The 19,085-nt window shown below is 42.3% G+C and overlaps 3 protein-coding genes across 3 annotated transcripts in view; 1 reads left to right on the top strand and 2 right to left on the bottom strand.

The window, feature by feature from the left end:
• Nucleotides 1-9,988: 9,988 nt before the first annotated feature.
• LOC109487349 lies at nt 9,989-13,069 on the top strand. The gene is made up of 3 exons (XM_019791328.1): nt 9,989-10,157; nt 10,599-10,712; nt 12,136-13,069. The coding sequence occupies exons 1-3, from the start codon at nt 10,099-10,101 to the stop codon at nt 13,067-13,069; spliced, it is 1,107 nt and encodes a 368-aa protein (XP_019646887.1). The 5' UTR covers nt 9,989-10,098.
• Nucleotides 13,070-13,164: 95 nt separating this feature from the next.
• On the bottom strand, nt 13,165-17,361 carry LOC109487334 (probable N-acetyltransferase 16). Its single transcript, XM_019791314.1, has 5 exons — nt 17,346-17,361; nt 16,159-16,341; nt 15,435-15,698; nt 14,320-14,466; nt 13,165-13,179 (listed from the first exon to the last, which is right to left on the bottom strand). Exons 1-5 carry the CDS (start codon nt 17,346-17,348, stop codon nt 13,165-13,167), a joined length of 612 nt encoding a protein of 203 aa, XP_019646873.1. The 5' UTR covers nt 17,349-17,361.
• Nucleotides 17,362-17,720: 359 nt separating this feature from the next.
• The window catches only part of LOC109487333, a 2,460-nt gene continuing 1,095 nt past the window's right edge, over nt 17,721-19,085 (bottom strand). Inside the window, exons 3-4 of the mRNA XM_019791313.1 lie at nt 18,968-19,083; nt 17,721-18,687 (exon numbers count right to left, since the gene is read on the bottom strand). Of these exons, the coding sequence (XP_019646872.1) occupies nt 18,118-18,687; nt 18,968-19,083 (686 nt within the window). The 3' untranslated portion in view covers nt 17,721-18,117. The remainder of the gene's footprint in view (nt 18,688-18,967; nt 19,084-19,085) is intronic.

Raw genomic sequence — 19,085 nt, 5'->3', positions numbered from 1 at the left:
TCGCCATCTCACTTGTGCGTTCACGGTGGTTTCAGACACATGTTGGTTTCTTGTTGTAGTCTTGTCTTGTTCTTGGACGGTAAAATGTAAACGTTGTTTTCTTCGTGTTGAAGGTTACACCATACTTGTGTCCATTGGATCGTGTCCTTTAGACTTCTGTTCTGTCGCTGGATTTAAACGTTCTTCATAACAGACAGCAGTACCTTTAATTGGGGTTGTGGTAAACATTTCCTACTGTGCATTTGTTACATAGGGTCTGAGCATATCCCTACGACACGCTGGCTATAATACACCCACACCTAAAGAATAAAACACAGGCATTGTCGTCTGCAACCGACGATTTGTTAACTGTCGTTAACCGATGAGATATTCAATTGGATTTAACTAATCCTATGTGTGGTCAACAATGATGTTCTTTCTAGTCATGGATTGTGCATATAATACTGGTTAGTACTAACAAATACTAGTCGTGAGAAAATGACCTTTGACCCGACAATACCAGTTCCGAGAAAACTCTGTCCGACTACAGAATACGCAAAACAATTAATTGGAAATAGAAAATCTAGAAAAAACACTATCAATATTACAATGTATACGAATTTCTCCAGTACACGTTGGTCACTTTAAACCTTCCACTCCGGAAACCTACAAGGGGCACGTACAACCATAGACGTAACCCATGTTAGTGGCAGATCACAATTACAAGGTAAACACATTCTACGACGCGTCACTGCATGAATAAAACATTTCCAGAGATTAGACCTCTCCGTTTCATTGTGAGGTGTAGCGTTCCAGTTGATGGCCATTTCTTTTATTCTTTATTCAAAGTGGCCAGCATAGCAGCAGCACATTGAAAAAATTATGGACCGCTGAATTGTGCTGACTTACATATGCATAAAATACGATGTAGGTACAAACAGAACATACAGATTCACGACAATTACAATATGTACAACATATAAGAACTAGGTCTGCATTTGACTCTTATAGAGTCTTATTGAGTGGTGCCATTTCTAAACCTCAACTTGTTTTGACTTACAAATTCGCACAAAGGTTAACGATTTTTTATTTATACTCTCCAAGCAGAGGTTTAGGCTTCAGCTTATTACCTTCGCCAAGAAGGTTATGTTTTTGACATGTTTTAGACGTTTTACCTGGCTTCCTATTTGTACTTGTATCTTCTCTTTTTCTTGCGGCCACAAAAAGATCTGCTTGGAGTTTTACTTGTGGGTTGCAGGTTTCACTTATTTGTTCTTTCTGTCGGCTTGGAATTTTCAAATCTCTAAAATATATCGCTGTAAACACGACGAGGTATGTGGGAAAGCGGAGGCATGCCGCCTTATCACATCTGCTTGGGGATAAGTTTCAACCGGACTGTTTTGTTAACATGGGGGAAAATGCGAAGATAAGCAACCAGCCAAATTATACACGCTTTCGTCACTTCAGACAAGTGTGGGTCTAGACTCCGGTCTGATACTATACAAGATACAGTACAGCTTTGTTGATTTTTCGCAATGAAAAAAAAAAGAATTATAAATCAATGTATAATATCTAAAATCAAAGGTAGACATCAAAGGGGAACTTACACAATACTACAATGTAGGTTAATATCATGTCACACGCATTTTACATGTATCATACGTAATAGATCTTACAGATAGGATCTCTCATCATTTTAAGGCACACATACTAATCCCCCCAGTCCATTACCAGAACTGGAATAAGAAATTTCAACAAGAGACAAAAACAAAATAACAATTTACAGTAGGGTCTGCCCTCGAGGCGTCGCCAAAAATGGAAATGAATAATCGGTTTATTGGTGTTCTCAATCTTCATAATACAAGGCGCTAATTGCGATGCTTTCTCTGAGAGTACGACCAAATTTCTTGATAGAAAACATTCCAACAAATATGATGACGTCACTAATGGGGTGACCGCAAGGTCATTCCGGTCCCGATGATTGACAGGGTGATCCGGGAGGTTCCATTGGTGTGTCATCACCATGGCAACGGCACAACAACAGTTAAACAATGCTCCCACGTGTATCTATAGTACATGTAGAAAATCCCTTCCGGCGCTAAGATAGGCATACATTACGTACGCGTACATGTAGTGATCAGTACAAGCAATGGGGTGGAAGAATGGAAACAGACATAGATATGTAATTATGAAATACTAGTACTAGAGAACAACACAGGAAAATGCATAGAACTTTACGATATATAGCATCCATATATAGCTACATATCTATACTGCAAGAAATTCTAAATCTTCTACGATATACTTAGTATACCTATTAGCTCTCCGTTCGATCAAGGAACTTGTATGACTTGAATATGGTGGTTATACAAAAACAGAGCCAGTTTTCTGTGAGTGCTTAGAAGATTTCGTCATTCTGGATCTAGGAAACCAGTCACCTCTATCAACACTCTAATCGCTGAGATGTCTACAACAGAACGTTTTAAATTAATTACTGATTCATTATCAGAGATCAAACAAGTTAAATTAATTAACTCGTTAGTTTGTTGACAGGGTATCCAGACAGAACTAGTGATGCTGATATTCTGTTTATTCTGTGTTTCGCCGTGGCCCATTATGAAGTGATTTGGGCTCAAATGATTTACAGTGTGCAGAAATGTGTCTACAGTCCGCCCAACGTCGGGCAAAAGTCCGTAGAAAGACGAGAATGTCAGTTGAGTAATGATGATTCACGTGCAAGCAATCTGCTTAGTAGCTGTCTTCTGGCATTTGCCAACCGGCACCGGGCTGGTCTCACAATATGTAATACTATATAATTTTATTGCAAAGGCTTTATCGTGTACTTGGGTGCTTAAAGGAGTTGTTTTAGAATTAAGATTGGGAAACTGCGTCCATGTGTATATGTATGTGTATGTGTATGTGTATGTGTATGTGTATGTGTATGTGTATGTGTATGTGTATGTGTATGTGTATGTGTATATATATGTATATGTATGTGTATATTTATGTGTATATAGTTGGTTTAAGAATTGTTGGAGTCCGGACTTTGTCGTCTTTCTGGGAAATGCCGACAAAGATGATGCAACGACTATTTCTTGACTCAGTTATCCCATTCAAACACAAATCTAGGTCATCTGCCATTTGTCTTTACTCTACAGTAACACCTTTGTCACTGGGACGAAAGTTTTCAAAGATAGGAATCTAAATTTCATATCGTACAATAAAATGCCATGTAATTAGCCCGGAAAAGGTAATCTTTTAATAGCAGGGTGCGACGCCGTACTTTTGTTAGCACATTTTGGAATGGCGAAAGTCTGTGGTTGAGAACAATACTCCGTTGTTCCGACTGGCTCTATTAGAGAACGTCCTATCATAGCCTAAAGCTGTAGTAATCCTTAAATCCACCTTCCTGCAGCGATGGTCCCTTGTTGGCGTATGGACAAATATTTCTCTTTGTATGACTCGCAGAAAGAATGTGTATGCTCTTATATACCTCTTCAGTCACTGACTCGAGTCTTATAGTTGTGCTCTTGACGCCAGTAATTGTCATTATTATGTGCGTGTTAATCCACGGAGGGTACATTTAGTCATGGCGTAAGTACTACGTAATCCCCGGTAAAGTTTGGCGGGAAGAAATGTGTGCTTTTAGGGAGGACTGTACCTGTAAATCTTCCTTTGTGTTGTTGAGTAATCAGGCCCTGTCGTCCGTAGGGGGCCGAACAGGTGCGTTTGTTTTCGGTGTGCTAAGCGTTGTCCTCTCACGGGTAGCTAGGGTGTGGCACGTCATACTTTTAGAGTACACGGATACTTCTGTTTCTAGTCAACGTTTTTCTGGGATCTTGAACAAAATGTCTGAGTTAAAAACCGAATTTTAAACCAAAATATAAAACCAAAATATAGCAGTCGTGCAGAAAACCTCGCCTCTTGAAAGCTCTTTATCATAAGCTAGAGTCGGCCATAATTCGGGCAATTTCAGACTTGTTCTATGCGGTACAGTCAGTCGTTTTTAGAAGAATTGTTCCTGTGTGCAGTGGAACAACCGTACTCTAACAGTCTTCCAGTTTGTTTTGTGCCCAACCAGCCTTGTCCAACCAACCCCAAAGTTGAAAGCCAGTTTTGTGTACGAAACACCACACCTTACCCCTTGGAGAGGAGACGGTTTCTTCACCTACGTCAAGCTGACCCCCTTAAAGTTTTTCTGTATACCGCCTGAAATCACAAGATCGTTAACAGTAAATAAACTCTAAATATCTACTTGTACAGTTCTATATAACCTTAAGTATACTTTAGTCATAAACTGTAATTCACTTTAGAGTGATAAAAGATTTATTGAGTGGCATGGCCAGTAAAACAACGTAATAGAGGAAGCGTCTAATCATTTAACACGAATATCGACCGCTCCCTAGAGATGTGGTTTCAACGTTCACACGATTTCTTTGTTGTGGAAACATAACTTGACCTTGGGTCGTGAGAGTTTGTTGGGCTGTGTCGGGGAGGGTTAGGGTAGTACGGTAGCAGGCGAGCTACTACCGGGCATTTCTTAACTGCCAGGTGCATTTCATAGCTGCCAGGTCGGATATTGGACGAACCTTGAAGCTCTTGTTAGTTCGGTATCTCGTGAGTATCACAATTTCATGTTTCTTTTATGTTTTAGCTTTGTGGAACAAGTGGGGAGATAATCTCCAAACACGAAAACTGTACCATAATAGTTCTTAATTTGCCCAAAAAAAAAACTGATAGACTATATAGCTAGTATCATGATTTTCAGCTTATCATCCAATGACGGTTTAATGCAGAAAGCAACATAAGCAATCTGTTGCCGTTGTTGTAGTGTTGGTACCGTATTACCTTGGTACCAGTACTATATGGTACCAGCTGGTTAATACCACATTTACCCCTTGATACATTTACAGACGAAATTTATTGGAAAAGTGGTCTCTTAAAACAAAGCTGTCTTACTACTAGAGCAGTTTGGCAAAATTTCAAAACATAATTTCCACCATAAAGCATTTTTCTACCGTATATATCTCACGTTGAAATGCTCCGTAATGGTTCACTAATGTGTCAAATATTTTGTTACGGTGACAAGATGTGACCGTTGGCCCTCTCCACGCGACAGTTAGTCGCTAGGCGCGGGCACGCCTGCATCGGTATGCCGCACATTTAGTTCCGTAGTGAGGCACATGTGCACGGCTATCCCTTGTACAGGTGGAGGGAAAAATAAGGTAAGGTCTGGCCTATGTTTAAAGGTGGGTTTATAACATTAGCAGTGGTTTAGATAGGATGTTTGTAAGATGGTTTTGGGGTAGCTCTTGACAAGATGATAGATTGCGGGGGTCTGAAGGGCTCGAGTGTTTGAAATACATGTACTTTCCCCTCTTCACTAGGGTGATATGTACACATTATTCGTCACTGTTCCGAGTTAGGCTGGATACCATGATACATGTTTAATGGTTGACTGTTGTGAACATTCCATTGGGAATTAGTTATTGTCAGCAGCCACAATTTTACCGGGGAAGCTTTTACAGAACGTTTTAGTCCAAATGCAATTGCTTCACGAAAATACTGGTAGACACAGCACTCAAAAGGTTCTTCCTGGTTGGCCGAGCCTGTTCTTGTATGGTCTAAGCTTATCATGAGACTTAGTACAACGCATCTTGTAATTGTATACATTTTCAACTGTTTAAAAGTTTTAAAATATTATGTCGTACACATCGACAAACCTTAATATCAGCACCAGCTATGGTGAGGTCCGATCTAAAGTCCTTGCGGCTGACTCCAGTATGAGGGTTAATACATAGAACCACCTGTATTTTAGTCCAATTTCCGGTGTTTGTTTTCGTGTCTTTCCCCCTTTTTTTGTCTCAACCATTATTGCTACTGTTCTATTTAGGGATAAACGTAGTGTTCGTGTGTTTTCAAACTGTATTGTATCCTTTTGTGAACTATAGATACACCAGTACAGTACAGTTTGCCGGCCGCTCTGTCCTCCTCTAGCGGACCAACACCCTGGCATGTTATCTGTCTATTTGGCCAGTTTCTACTCTTTCTAGCCGCCCCTAAAGCCTGGTAGAGGATATATACAGACGGGCCGCACAAAAAGCCATTAGAGTTCGGCAGAGTCTTGCTTGTTGCTGTTGCTGCACATCATCTAGATTGGTTTGTCTGAGTTACGTGTACCCCACCTGCATTTCACACAAACCTGTCGTTTGTGTTCAGTTAACAACAACAGAACGTTAACACCGTTCTTTACAGTCTGCTGCGTTCGTATCTTAGTACAGCAGGTTACAAAGAAGGAAGGGGCTTTTCTGTGCTGACCACCTGCCGGCATATTTCTTTACGAATCACGTGTAGAGATGTATGCTCACTGCAACAGACCGTGTTTTACAAAACAGGAAAAGAAGAGCGAGGCTTCAAGACCTTTGGCCTGTCAATCTACCCCCACCCACGCGCTTTCAACCTACACTGTCCGGACAAACAGATACACAAACCCACAGCTCAGCCACCCAAAACGATACTTCCGTAATCTATAGTAGTAAGCAACACTAAAAGCATTGTATTGTATCCAGAACCGTGCCTATCTAGTTCTGTGCCTGAATGGATAAGATCAGGCACGGTCCGGATAGTCTCCGCATACCCAAAAACTTAGATTTATCCCATGTACGGTTCTGGATACCCGCTAACCATACAGAACGGTGCCTGAGCTTGGTTCTGGATAACTTGAGCTAGGTTCTAAATAGAGCTGTATCGCCAAGCTAGAAACTTAGCTCTTTTCGTGGCATGCTACATTGTAGTACCTCCCTCTGCCACATTTGAGAACCTTAGCCCGTGTAAAAAAAAAATCACATATCAGCGTTCCGCACAAAATAAACGTCGCCGCTCCAAGATGTCTGCGAAGGAGGCTGAGATCCTTCGCGGTTCGTTCTACGACAAAGTCCGTGCGGTCTTTGGCGTTATGTAGGTCGGCCTGGTACCATAATCCTTCTCCATGGACCCGTAACAGGACATGGAAGTATGTACGTCTGTACCTGCTTGTCTTGAGGAATAAGACTGGCAGGTTCGTGTGCTCACATGTCAGCAGTCGGCATGGGGTGGCCATCTTAAAAGAAAAATCCAGTGTTTGCGATCTTTTAATCATTCAAAATGGGCAATTTTGAGAGAATCAATTTTCGCGAATCATTTTGGGACTTCGGATGCCAATATATTGATTATACTTCCATGTACACTTTCATAAATCTATAAATTCGTTACTTCTTTGTTAGTGTTCACAAAGTGAAGTAGGACATTGCGCTGAGAAAATAGCAAAGAAAGGACCGTATAACACAGTGGTCAGACTTAGTGCGTTATGTGGGTTCTTCTAAACTGTTTGTTTTCAGTGGCTATCGATGCGTACAAAGTCAAAACCGCGGCAGTAAAAGAGAGTGGTTTTAAGGTGGTTTTAGGGTCTTAAGAGCACCTGCTGCTTTGTGAAGGCTTTATAGTTCATGCATGGTGAGAGTGTCTGTTGTTTTGCAGTAGCGTTCCGATTCATTCTTAGCCCGGTTACCAAACCTATTATAGCTCCCGAGTCCTACATCCTCTCTGTAAATAGATTTGTGTTGAGGATGTAGAACTCGGGAGCTGTAGTAGGTTTGGTAACCGGGCTAATTCATTCTGTGCATAGCAGGTGGTACTACATCCGTCCTGACAAACTTTTAGATTCGTATGAACTTAACGTTCCACTATGTCTCAACAATACATCTTACAGCATGTATGTATGTAACACTAGTAGCAATACGTTTTTGTCATGCAGGGCACTGGGCTGTCTGATACGCGATTTGAAATCTAGAATAAAATTGAGTCTTTCACACAGTGTTTACAGCAATTCTCCCAATTGCTTAAAAGCCTTCACTGTTTTTCAAACATTTTGACACCCCACAGTTTCTAGTATACACTGTATACAAGCCTTTGGACCCCCGTGTCAACAGTATAGTGACAGTTTGTTTGGCTGAAAAATGGAGGAGTGACATGTATAACCGATGGAGAACGCTTGTAACTATCAACTGTTTGTGCGCACACGTTCGACCTGTTTTCACAAACTCTTAACGTGGTCGGGACAAAAACGTCCAAATCTTCGCCCGGCAGGCTTGTAAACTCCAACCCAGTCTGCAAACAACAAGATGAATAAGAGATTACAGTGAGATTATGGCGTTTCGAAGGGCTAATAGTAACGTATGCAAAGCTAGAGGAAGTATAATTCTACTAGTATTTCCGAAGTTGCTTTCCGTTCACCTGTCCCAGCTTCTGATGACTCAAATCCAATTTGGAGAGTAAAATAGTGATGTATATTCGAGTACGTACTACATGTATATACCTCATAGACAAAGGCCTTAGCTAAAAGTAAAAGGACAGTTTAGTCTATAGGCGTATCCGTGGCATTGTTTACACAGCCAGAAACATGTTAAGTCACGAACGACAAACAGATTTGTGGAGGATTTCGCGGTCGTTTGTTGCCGCGCGGCACGCCGCCACCCGCAGACGATAGGTCTGCTGTTTGTTGTTTCAGAGAGATAAACTCTCTCATTGTGGAGATAATCTTCTCTCGCAACGCCTTCCAACGTGTGGCGCATAGAACACCGGAGAATTGCGGTTAAGGATCGTGACTGTTCGGTGAGGGTTGTTCTGCGTTTTCTTAGCGTTGGAAGGTTGAAGAAACAAGTGCATGCCACAGTCAAGTTCTGCTTGCTTGGGTGCAAAGAGGCCGAAGCGAGACACAGCCAGTGCTAGTCACCGTGTAACACGGGCATATTCCTAGCGAGAACAGGTAATGGGTGGGGGATTTGACGTTAAGATGACAGAGAACAATATTGTGGTTTGTTCTGTCAGCGGAGAAGCCACGTTCTATCCTGCCTTGTACGGACAGGAGTAGTGACTACGTGCCGCCGGTCGCATTCCATTGTCTGTGGACCTGTTAGTAGCGCCAACGGACTGTGGTCTTAGGAATCATGGTAGATGGTAGAATTTGCATAGGTTAAGTTTGAAGACCTCGTGCCTTATTAACAATTTAGGGTGTGTCTCTTCCTATGTGATAGCTCCCAACTAGATCTTGCTATCAATTATGTATAGGATTGTTTGCTTGTATAAGAAACAGTGTAGAATTTACAATGGTGGATGTATGTTGGCATGTTTCCCTCAGTGTCACTTTCTACAATGTACTGTTGTATCATGCCATGTAGGGTATGGGTGCCACTGTAAGTAGGGTAGACCTACACAGTCATGGTAGAATAAGAGAATATCAGAATTACTGAACTCTTTATTTGAAGTGCTTGCAAAAATGGCAGAACTTATACACAGAAAGCCTAAAACGTTTCCGAGTGTTCGATATTATTTGACTGATCTGGAACACCATATTATCTATTTACAAAGTATCATTATGTAGTATGGAGGCTGCATAAATGCAGACGTATGTTGAACATGTCTTATCTTACCTTATCATTTGAAGTGGCAAAACGTTTATAGCCGTCCGTTTATTCTTACAGGGTTTTAGTAATTCAGAAGTCATTGACAGGCACCACATGCGACAAGGATGATGCGTTCATCGGTGACCAATATCCGGGTAAGAAACTCTTTTTGAGAACCTTTGATATCAATATATAGTTCATTTTAAAACACGTGCCAAAACAAGCTATGCAAGACAATAACATAGTGTTGGTCAGGCGATTAAGGCGAATCAGTCCGTCCATTCTTCTGCATTGTGAAGAACCTTAGAAAAACACCTGGTCGAGTCAGTCTTTAATAGCAACAGATGTTACATACACATCGCTGTATTGTTTTAGATCTATGTAACAAAAAGAGGATACTATACATCGTATGATTAAGGGGATGTTTTGCTCTCGGATGATAAGATAGTCCTGTTGTTATTTTACTGTCTTGCTGGGCACTTTTTACTCTTCCTTAACTTGAAAGTGAGAAATTTGAATAATCTGTGTCTCATACCTGTTTTCATCTTGTTCCCTCATTCAGGAAAAGGTAGAAAAATGTGACGCGTTCCTGCTCTTCTACAAGAAGCAAGCGTAGATTGGTAGAGGTGGACGGTAAAAGTGGGGCTCAGAACGCCAGAGAACACGTCCAGCGGTCAGGATGTATTCAGGCAGCGTACAGGACAAAAAGGTCCCTGGTGTGGCGGGGGCAGGGGCAAGGTAAGGACTCCGGTACATCGGTTACCCAGGTTTCCTGGGTAACCGATGTACAAAAATATCACAGATGACAACATAAGATATTCATTTAATAACATTTACCACATTTTCAAAATGTCAACGCTAAAGCTCCAGCTTTACGTCCCATCCGAGAGGACGTTTCTAACTGACGCCTGGTATTTTTTTTCACCCGAGTCGACGAAGTAGAAACCTTCCCAACCAAGACTAGCAAAACATTATGGGCTGCCAGAGATCCAACCCCTGAACCTCCAGACTTTAAGCCAATAACCCTAAGCAGAAGCTCATCTTATCAGATCTAAAGTACTCCGGTGCCGCTTATCAGCAATAGTGTAACCATAATGACCGGCGTACTGTGTACGTACAGGGTTCTTTGTACATGTAACGCTTTTCTAACTACTGTACTCTTTTTTTTTTCATCTACAGATACGCTAAGAAAAAGATAAAGTCCTCCAAGAACGGCTGGGTGGGGATTGACGAAAGTGACGCCAAACTGGCAAATCAGGACATAGATGACGACCTGTCCCACTCACTGGACAGGTAAGAAGCATATTATAACTTTACTATAGTTAACAAACGACGAACTGTTCACATACATAATGTCATCGTCTAAACACCTGGTGATTGAGAAACTCTGTGAATTCGTGTACGCATGTTTCAAGAGGAGAGAAGAAACTAGTAAGCTATTGTAAGCTTTAGAGTTAGATGAATTATAGTATACAGTAGATGTTAGTTTTGTTTTGTTTTTCTTCTTATACAATTCCCTATGTACTAGTAACTAGTATCATACAGTATGTTAGGTCACCCGATGCATTTAGCCCGGAAGGGCATGAATATGCAATAAACATCATTGTCATTGTATGCTGACTATTCATTTAATCTATTAATGACTATTATTATTATTTATTTATGACTATTCATTTAATCTCTAACTGTCCATTTTATGACGACATCAGAAATCAATTATTTACCACCGTGTCCAAAATGCTGCCTTACTTCCCCACCATTCCTTACCACAAAAAAACAATTTTACTACTAAAATCAAAGAACCCACATATTATAGAAGAAGTGGGTAAATTCGTCTTCCATTGCCTAAAAAGAAGAAGTCAAACCCAGTAAAACTAGTGTCATGTCATGTTGTAGAATATAGTATAATGTTAGAAGTAGATATAGATATAGTCACATACCACTGTATTTTCTTTCTATGTTGTTTGTAACTGCAATTAGCCCTCGGGCAAGTATTTGCAATAAACTTTCTATGACTATAGCTAAAATGTCCAGATTACCAGAGAAACCTTACATGGGATTTAGTTCTCAGGGCCTTTTATTGTCTATGTCTAACCGTATGTCAACAAGATACTCGTACTGTGTAGTAAACTATATGTGCATTTTTGGCGACGCCTCAGGGTGGATCCGATAGTGCTTTCCGCCTTGCGCCCTCCTAGGCCTTTTGATATTGTATCAAGAGATAAAGGGCTGTCCTACGCTTTTAATTTGTATAATTCATAGGGTATAGAATTTTCTTCTTACACAACCATAGGGTTTCTCACCTGCTTACGTTTCGATGTCTATCAGACACCTTCCTCAGAGCTTCTGACTGGAGTTCTGCAACTCGCCGCTATTTAACGCCCAAGCTCAGCCACGTTTGGGATTGCATTCTCGCCGCAAAAGCGCCACTTACATTGGCGTTAAATAGCGGCGAGTTGCAGAACTCCAGTCAGAAGCTCTGAGGAAGGTGTCTGATAGACATCGAAACGTAAGCAGGTGAGAAACCCTATGGTTGTGTAAAAAGAAAATTCTATACCCTAAGTATCTTCCAACCTGCTACTGAAATTATTTATGTATAATTCATCTTTTACATACTAGTAAAAAAGATGATTTTAGACCCTGGACACACGTGACCTACAAAATAGGCGTTCGTTAAACACCTTTCTTGTTTTTTGTACCCCTTTTTGTACCGTAGGATCCACCTCCAGAAGTACCGCACGATGATAGAGAGAACCTACGACACCAGAGGCATCAGGAGACAGCACACCGACCTGTCCATCCAGAGGGACATCGCTCAGAAACTCGACCTCGACTCCGCACTGAGCAGGCCGCCGCGGTCAAAGCTCGAACGGCCAGGGAGCAGCTCCCTAGCGGATTCCGGCAGGACTGCAGCTGGGAGGAGACCGAGAACGGCAACGTCGACTAGCGGCAGGCAGAAGAATCGCAGGAACGCCACGGCTGTCGCTCCGAACCGTGAGCGTTTGCTACGAACCAGAAGCGCAGCCTCTTTTAGTGGAAAATCAGAATCAGACGAGAAACGAGAGAGGACTTTTTCAGTGGACTCAGAACTTTCAGAGATCTCAAAAAGTGGGAGTAGTGAGACCAGTACTAGTACTGAAGCGGACAACATGAGTGTTGTTACTGCGGGTACGCAACCTAGACTACTAAGGAGAAACAGGCCGAGTACGGTCTCGGGTGACAGAGTACTCGAACGTACAAATAGACACCACAACGATCCGTACTATGGAAAATCTCCCTACACATTGACGACGTCAACGTATTCGTTATCGGGAGCTGCACTATCACCTAATGCCATTAGGGGGCGTCCCAGACCGAAGACAGCCGTTCCGCCGACTCGGGCCACATTAAGAAACTCACGGGCCGAGGCCCAGTCTTTAAGACTATTGAAATCTAAGACACACATAGACGAACTACTTGGATCTGAGATAGAAGCCAGGAGAAAAGCCTTGGAGGAACAGAGGAAAGCGCTGAAGGAGGAGACGGAAAGAAAACTTCGAGAAAAGGTGGAAAACTTTTGCCAGAGATTGGACGAATTTAAGAAACAGCAGAAAGACGAAGCAAAGATGTTCCGACCGAACTTAACAAAGTTTAATTTCGCAGACTTTTAGTGCTTAGCGTAGAATAAGATTTTCAATGTTTATTTGAATTTTCCATATGCTACAATGGAGTGGAAACAAGACAAGTGATAAAGATTGTCTTAAGTTTACAAACTGTCTCCCTGATAAAAAGAAACAAATGTGAAGAATTTGTGAGGAAAAATCCCATTAAATGGGTGAAAGTTTCATGTACAGCGCATGGTTACACGGTTTTAAACTTTCTTACTTGTCACCAAATGTACTCAAATGCAACATTCAGAAACAGAGTAGGTACATACAAACTGTATCATGTAAAGATAGATATCGCTGTACTCATAAACGCAATTAAGACAGATTTATTTAGCCTGACTTTAAAATAACATTCATTGAGGTGTATTATCATATCATACATTGTCACATTGTCATGCCATGTCATGTCATGTTATATCACATAATATAATATCTACGTAAACCATTCTCATCTTTGATCCTCATTTTCATCACATGTACAACAGCTCGTACCACACAGGAGACACCTGTCACACATTCAGAACCTTCTCACGAAAACCAATTTGAGTTAAATTTGAGTCAAATTTGAATGTCAACAACACCCCGACGTACGCCCCAACTCCAGCCAAAGATGGCGTAACCTCCCGAATGTTTCAGAATGTCTGATACACGAACATTAGCCGACCTCGCTAAACACCAGCCAACCACCCCCGACATTGCCCCGACCCTGCTCGATGGTTTGGGGGTGGGGGGCTTCGGTGGTGTTCAGGGGGCCACATTCGATTATGTGTGACAGGGCCCATAAGAAATCTGTGAATAACGTTTTGTTCGAAGATGAGTATTGCAGCATATCAAAGACGTGGCTTGGTCGGTTCTACAAGAACGAACGCCGAGAATGTGAGGAACAAATACCTGTGATCGTGGGGAAGGTGAACAAGGCCCAATCTCTCAACACAAAGGGTTTTGCTTGTGATTTTCAGGGACGGGTCAATCAACATTACACAGAACGTGATCATCCCTTCGTACTCATGACAAGCTCTGCCTACATGGTGTTTGATATGAGCCTGACACAGAGCTACATCTCTACAGTGTACATCTACGTGATACAATCTTCCCCTTGGTGTCATATAACTGCCACCAAAACTCAAACTCTTAGCTGTTGGTTCAATAGTGTCGACAAGAATAATGACACCCCGCTTTGAAAACAAATGTAAGTTAGAGGCACTGAGCTGATACGGGTCCCAATCTACAAAAATATTATTGTCAACTAGGACCTGCTTGGAGAACTCTGGCCTTGCCAGCCGCGCCATGTCGGAAGGTTGGTAGGGCACTACTGGTGGGTGTGGAGGAGATGGAAGAACGTCCTTGGTTTCCAAACTATCCAGCACTTCGTTAGACTTGCCTTGGAAGTACATGGCATCCTGGAATTAGAAAGGATGGTTACTTTAAGGAGGCTTTGAAAATTAACTACATATTATTAATGACAACAGTGTCTATACATGTATTTGTTCAAATGATCATCATGGGTTAGGGAAAGTGTGTGTAAGTAAGTGTTTGAATGTGTGTGTTTGTGTGTGTGTGTTTGTGTGTGTGTGTGTTTGTGTGTGTGTGTGCGTGCGTGTGTGTGTGTTTGTGTGTGTGTGTGTGTGTGCGTGTGTGTGTGTGTGTGAGTTTTTCCAGCTGGTTTCTATGTTCTGGTCATCTAGTGAGACTGTCTCGAGGCTGTCTCTAAGCTGGTTTACAAACTGCTGTTTTATTTCGTCATTCTTCAGTTTACTGGTGTTGAGGCGTTTTGCAGGTTTCATCCCCTGTGGGCGCCTCTTGGGTTGTATGCGGACACGCAGCTTGATCTTGATCAGTCCAGCATTCAGCGCCACACATAGACTTGGTAATACACACATCTTGTCTGTCTTTCTGGTGAACTTGAAGAAGGTGTACGGTCACGTGGTGGCCAAAAGAAGAGGTACAAGGACTCTCTTAAAGTATCCCTGAAAGCCTTCAACATAAAGGCAGACTCGTGGGAAAGACTTGCCAGTGACCGACCACTGTGGCGACGCACAGTTAGAGAGGGTGCCGCTACCTGTGAGAAAGCACGCAGAACTGCCGCACAGCAGAAGAGACGAGCCAGGAAGGAGGGTGCAGCCGGTCCTGTGGCGAACACTGCTCTGTTCTCCTGCCCGCACTGTGAGCGCCGGTTCCGGGCGAAAATTGGACTCTACAGTCACCTGAGGACACACCCTACTACAGAGGGATGACAAAGCGGTCCTCGTCAACCTGACGGACGAACGACACGGTGTGTGAGTACATTCATGTGAATTAGTGCACACACTGTGAGTCCATCTAGCTATATCATATGTTAACGTCTGCACTCAATACAGAGAGAAAATACATGTGAAACAGAAGGGATACTTGCTATATAACAGATCTCCTTCACGTTCGGAACGACTTTTAAAAGGTAGGGACGCTCGACATCCGTCAGGGTGTGTCGCTTTAGCTGCAGCAGCCCAGGATGTACACGTAGCCGCAAAGCTTTTTCATATTCAAGAATCATCTTCGTCATAAACTTCTTCCCCCGCAGTTCTGGGACTATCCGGCCGGTTTTTCGCAGCAGATTTGCACCGCCGTCAGTTATAATGAGCACACTCAATAGAATCTGCAAAGGGAACATTGTCAGAAATTACTTCAAAGGTATTATTATATTCAAACACTTCTTGGGACAAAAACAAACAAACAAACTAAAAAAAGGCACGTGCTAGACGCCTTTCCATGCCTCCGTGTAGGGGCCTCATACTACATTGTACCTCTAACAGTTATAGGTACTAGGTTGCCAGTAACTTGGCACATATTAAACGACATATATAAAGTTTGACATATATGAAATTTGGGGTAAGTCCCAATTCTATATCTAGTGTTGGAAGTTAAAGTTCAGTCTTTATTTCATAATGATTTGTACCAACACAGATGAACTTTCATGCTATGACATATATGAAGGTTAAGATAAAGACAATGACAACTAGAAATGCCGCATTTGTTGTGGAGGAAATACAACATATATTTCATATACATGTATGTCATACCCCTCACCATGGTATGACTGGTATATAATAACGTACCAGTTTGTCCTCAGCTTCCGCTACTAACATTATGACTTCCGGGTCGTCCACCCATTGGTGAAACTTGGCGGGCAGGTAGTCGAACCCGTCCCGGAATGTGTCTACTGACGCCATGTTCATGACGGCGTCGTAGTCACTGTGTGTGGCTTCACGGTAAGTCAGGTGGAAACTGTCTTGGTTCGCCTGTAAAACCAATTTACAAATCATCACAGTTTATGGACTGTCCGACACATTTAAAACATAGATTATAAGATACAATGTAACATAATAAACATGTCGGGGTTTCCCGGTCCCGAACGCTCTCCCTACAACCCACTTTATCCGTCGTGTCACTAGCAAGGTGAGCTGTGTTAGGCCGAGACAAATCATCTGACCTTTGTACAAACTTACCATGAGGAGGCGATTATTTCATGCGGTAGTCAGTTATTTTAAGACGATGTTCAATAAAATCGCAGACTTACCATGACTTTCTTTGATTTCGTAGGTAGACAGACACACCATTCCGCCCAGCACCTCCACGAAGCACGTCCACCTGTGCTCGAGTGAACTCCGACCCGGAACCGGAAGGGGAAACTGACCGACCGTGAACTTGGCACAATGCCTAGACCGTTGCATAACGACATTGAACCTAACAGTAGTACTAGATAGAAATATTAGCGGTTGCTAATATAGACAGGTTCGCAACGTAGTGTATTAAGCTAAATCGGCTACTAGTATTTAAGGTCTCATACGCCAATTTCGCTGTCCCATAGACTTACACCTTAAAATACGTAACTATTTTGGCTGTCTTCGTTCGCCTGTAAAACCAATCGTCAGATTCATCACAGTTTATTGACACATCAGATAACATAGATTTATATGACGTCTTTTTATGAGAGTACGTTGTATCTTGTAATCTATATAAATTTCAATGAGGGCTTAGAGAAGTTGTTGGAGCTCATCCCAGGCTAGTCTCCCGACCTTGGTTGGGTAGTAGTCGGTATGGAAGTTGTAGGAAGGTCCTGAATATGTGACCGGGGCTTTATCCTTAAACTAGTGACCTTTCTACCATTTTGTTGCGTTTCGTGCAACTGTGAAGTTGGTCGCCCAAGACAAGTCAACTGCGACCTTTGTACCAGAATGACGGCTGTTCTGTTACATAGAAAAGTCGCTCATTTTAACGATATTCAGTAAAGACGCCGACTTACCATAACCTCTCCGTGTGTCGTCTTGCTGACGTGAAAGAGTTTATTTTACAATTTCGTAGCTAGGTCGGCTGGCACCCCATTAGCAAACTGAGACAAATTCCGCCATGCATTTACACGTACATACTTTTAACGTTCTGGTCAAAGCTCACATCTGACCCGGAACGGGAAGGGAAGCTGATCCGACCGTGAACTTTGCCTTGATACCTTAGCTTGATAGCGAGAGTGAACCAATCAGCAGTTTCAAATGTTGGCCGTTGGCGGTATGAGCATGCAACGTTTCGAAGCACATTGCAGTTTATTTTAAGGTACTAGAAATATCACTTTATTCATCAAACGCAACCAGACAACGTTACTCAGTCCAGCGTATGCATGAAATAACATTTATTTTCATATCATATCGTGTCATATCACATTATATAATATTTGAGTAAACCATGCTCGTATCTGATTGTTTCGCCTTTTCATCACAATAGCTACCACACAGAAGAATTCTCACATAACGGTGTGCATATCAGGCTGAGTACCCTAACTCACTGGTTTACACCAGACAGAGAAATACGTACGGTCTTGTGGTTTAAAGGCGTGGCTTAGTCAGTTCCAGAAGAACTGTGAAATACAAGTCATGACAAGCTCTGCCTACATGGTGTTTGATATGAGCTACATCTCTACAGTGTACATCTACGTGGCACACTCTTCGATATTCGACTATGTGTGACAGGGCCCCTAGGAAATCTGTGAATAACACTTTATAGAAGATGAGTATTGCAGCATATCAAAGGCGTGGCTTGGTCGGTTCTACAACAGCTGGCACCATGAATGTGAAACACAAGTACCTGTGATCGTGGGGAAGGTGAGCTAGACCCAACTTCTCCACACAAAGGGTTTCGCTTGTGGTTTTCAGGGACGGGTCAATCAACATTACACAGAACGTGATCATCCCTTCGTACTCATGACAAGCTCTGCCTACATGGTGTTTGATATGAGCCTGACACAGAGCTACATCTCTACAGTGTACATCTACGTGATACACTCTTCCCCTTGGTGTCATGTAACTGCCACCAAAACTCAAACTCTTAGCTGTCGGCTCACTAGTGTCGACAAGAATAATGACACCCCGCTTTGAGAACAAATGTAAGTTAGAGGCACTGAGCTGATACGGGTCCCAATCTACAAAAATATTATTGTCAACTAGGATCTGCTTGGAGAACTCTGGCCTTGCCAGCCGCGCCATGTCGGAAGGTTGGTAGGGCACTACTGGTGGGTATGGAGGAGATGGAAGAACATCCTTGGTTTCCAAACTATCCAGCACTTCGTTAGACTTGCCTTGGAAGTACATGGCATCCTGGAATTAGAAAGGATGGTTACCTTAAGGAGGCTTTGTAAGTTACTACGTATAACGTTATACTACATATTTTTAATGACAACAGTGTCTATATTTGTTCGAGTGATCATGATTGAGGAATATGTGTTTGTGAGTAAGTGTGTGTTTGAATGTGTATTTGTGTGTGTGTGTGTGTGTGTGTCTTATCGTGCACACTGTGAGTGTATCTAGCTATATCATACGGTATGCATTCAATACAGAGGGAAATCATGAAATACATGTGAAACAGAAGGATACTTGCTATAAAACAGATGTTCTTCCGGTTCGGAACGGCGTTTAAAAGGTAGGGACGCTCGATATCCGTCAGGGCATGTCGATCTCGCTGCATCAGTCTCGGATGTACATGTAGCTGCAGAGCT

The sequence above is a fragment of the Branchiostoma belcheri genome, unplaced genomic scaffold (assembly GCF_001625305.1).
Source record: "Branchiostoma belcheri isolate BF01 breed outbred unplaced genomic scaffold, Haploidv18h27 scaffold88, whole genome shotgun sequence".
In the NCBI taxonomy this organism is placed as follows: domain Eukaryota; kingdom Metazoa; phylum Chordata; class Leptocardii; order Amphioxiformes; family Branchiostomatidae; genus Branchiostoma; species Branchiostoma belcheri.
This window is presented reverse-complemented; position numbering and strand designations above follow the sequence as displayed.

Coding starts and splice junctions, on each gene's coding strand:
- LOC109487349 (XM_019791328.1), top strand. CDS start 10,099: ATGTATTCAGGCAGCGTACAGGACAAAAAGGTCCCTGGTGTGGCGGGG. Junction 10,158..10,598: donor GTGGCGGGGGCAGGGGCAAG/GTAAGGACTCCG, acceptor TTTCATCTACAG/ATACGCTAAGAAAAAGATAA. Junction 10,713..12,135: donor CTGTCCCACTCACTGGACAG/GTAAGAAGCATA, acceptor TTTGTACCGTAG/GATCCACCTCCAGAAGTACC.
- LOC109487334 (XM_019791314.1), bottom strand. Junction 15,699..16,158: donor CGGAAGCTGAGGACAAACTG/GTACGTTATTAT, acceptor TTCCCTTTGCAG/ATTCTATTGAGTGTGCTCAT. Junction 14,467..15,434: donor GTATCCCTTCTGTTTCACAT/GTATTTTCTCTC, acceptor TTCTAATTCCAG/GATGCCATGTACTTCCAAGG.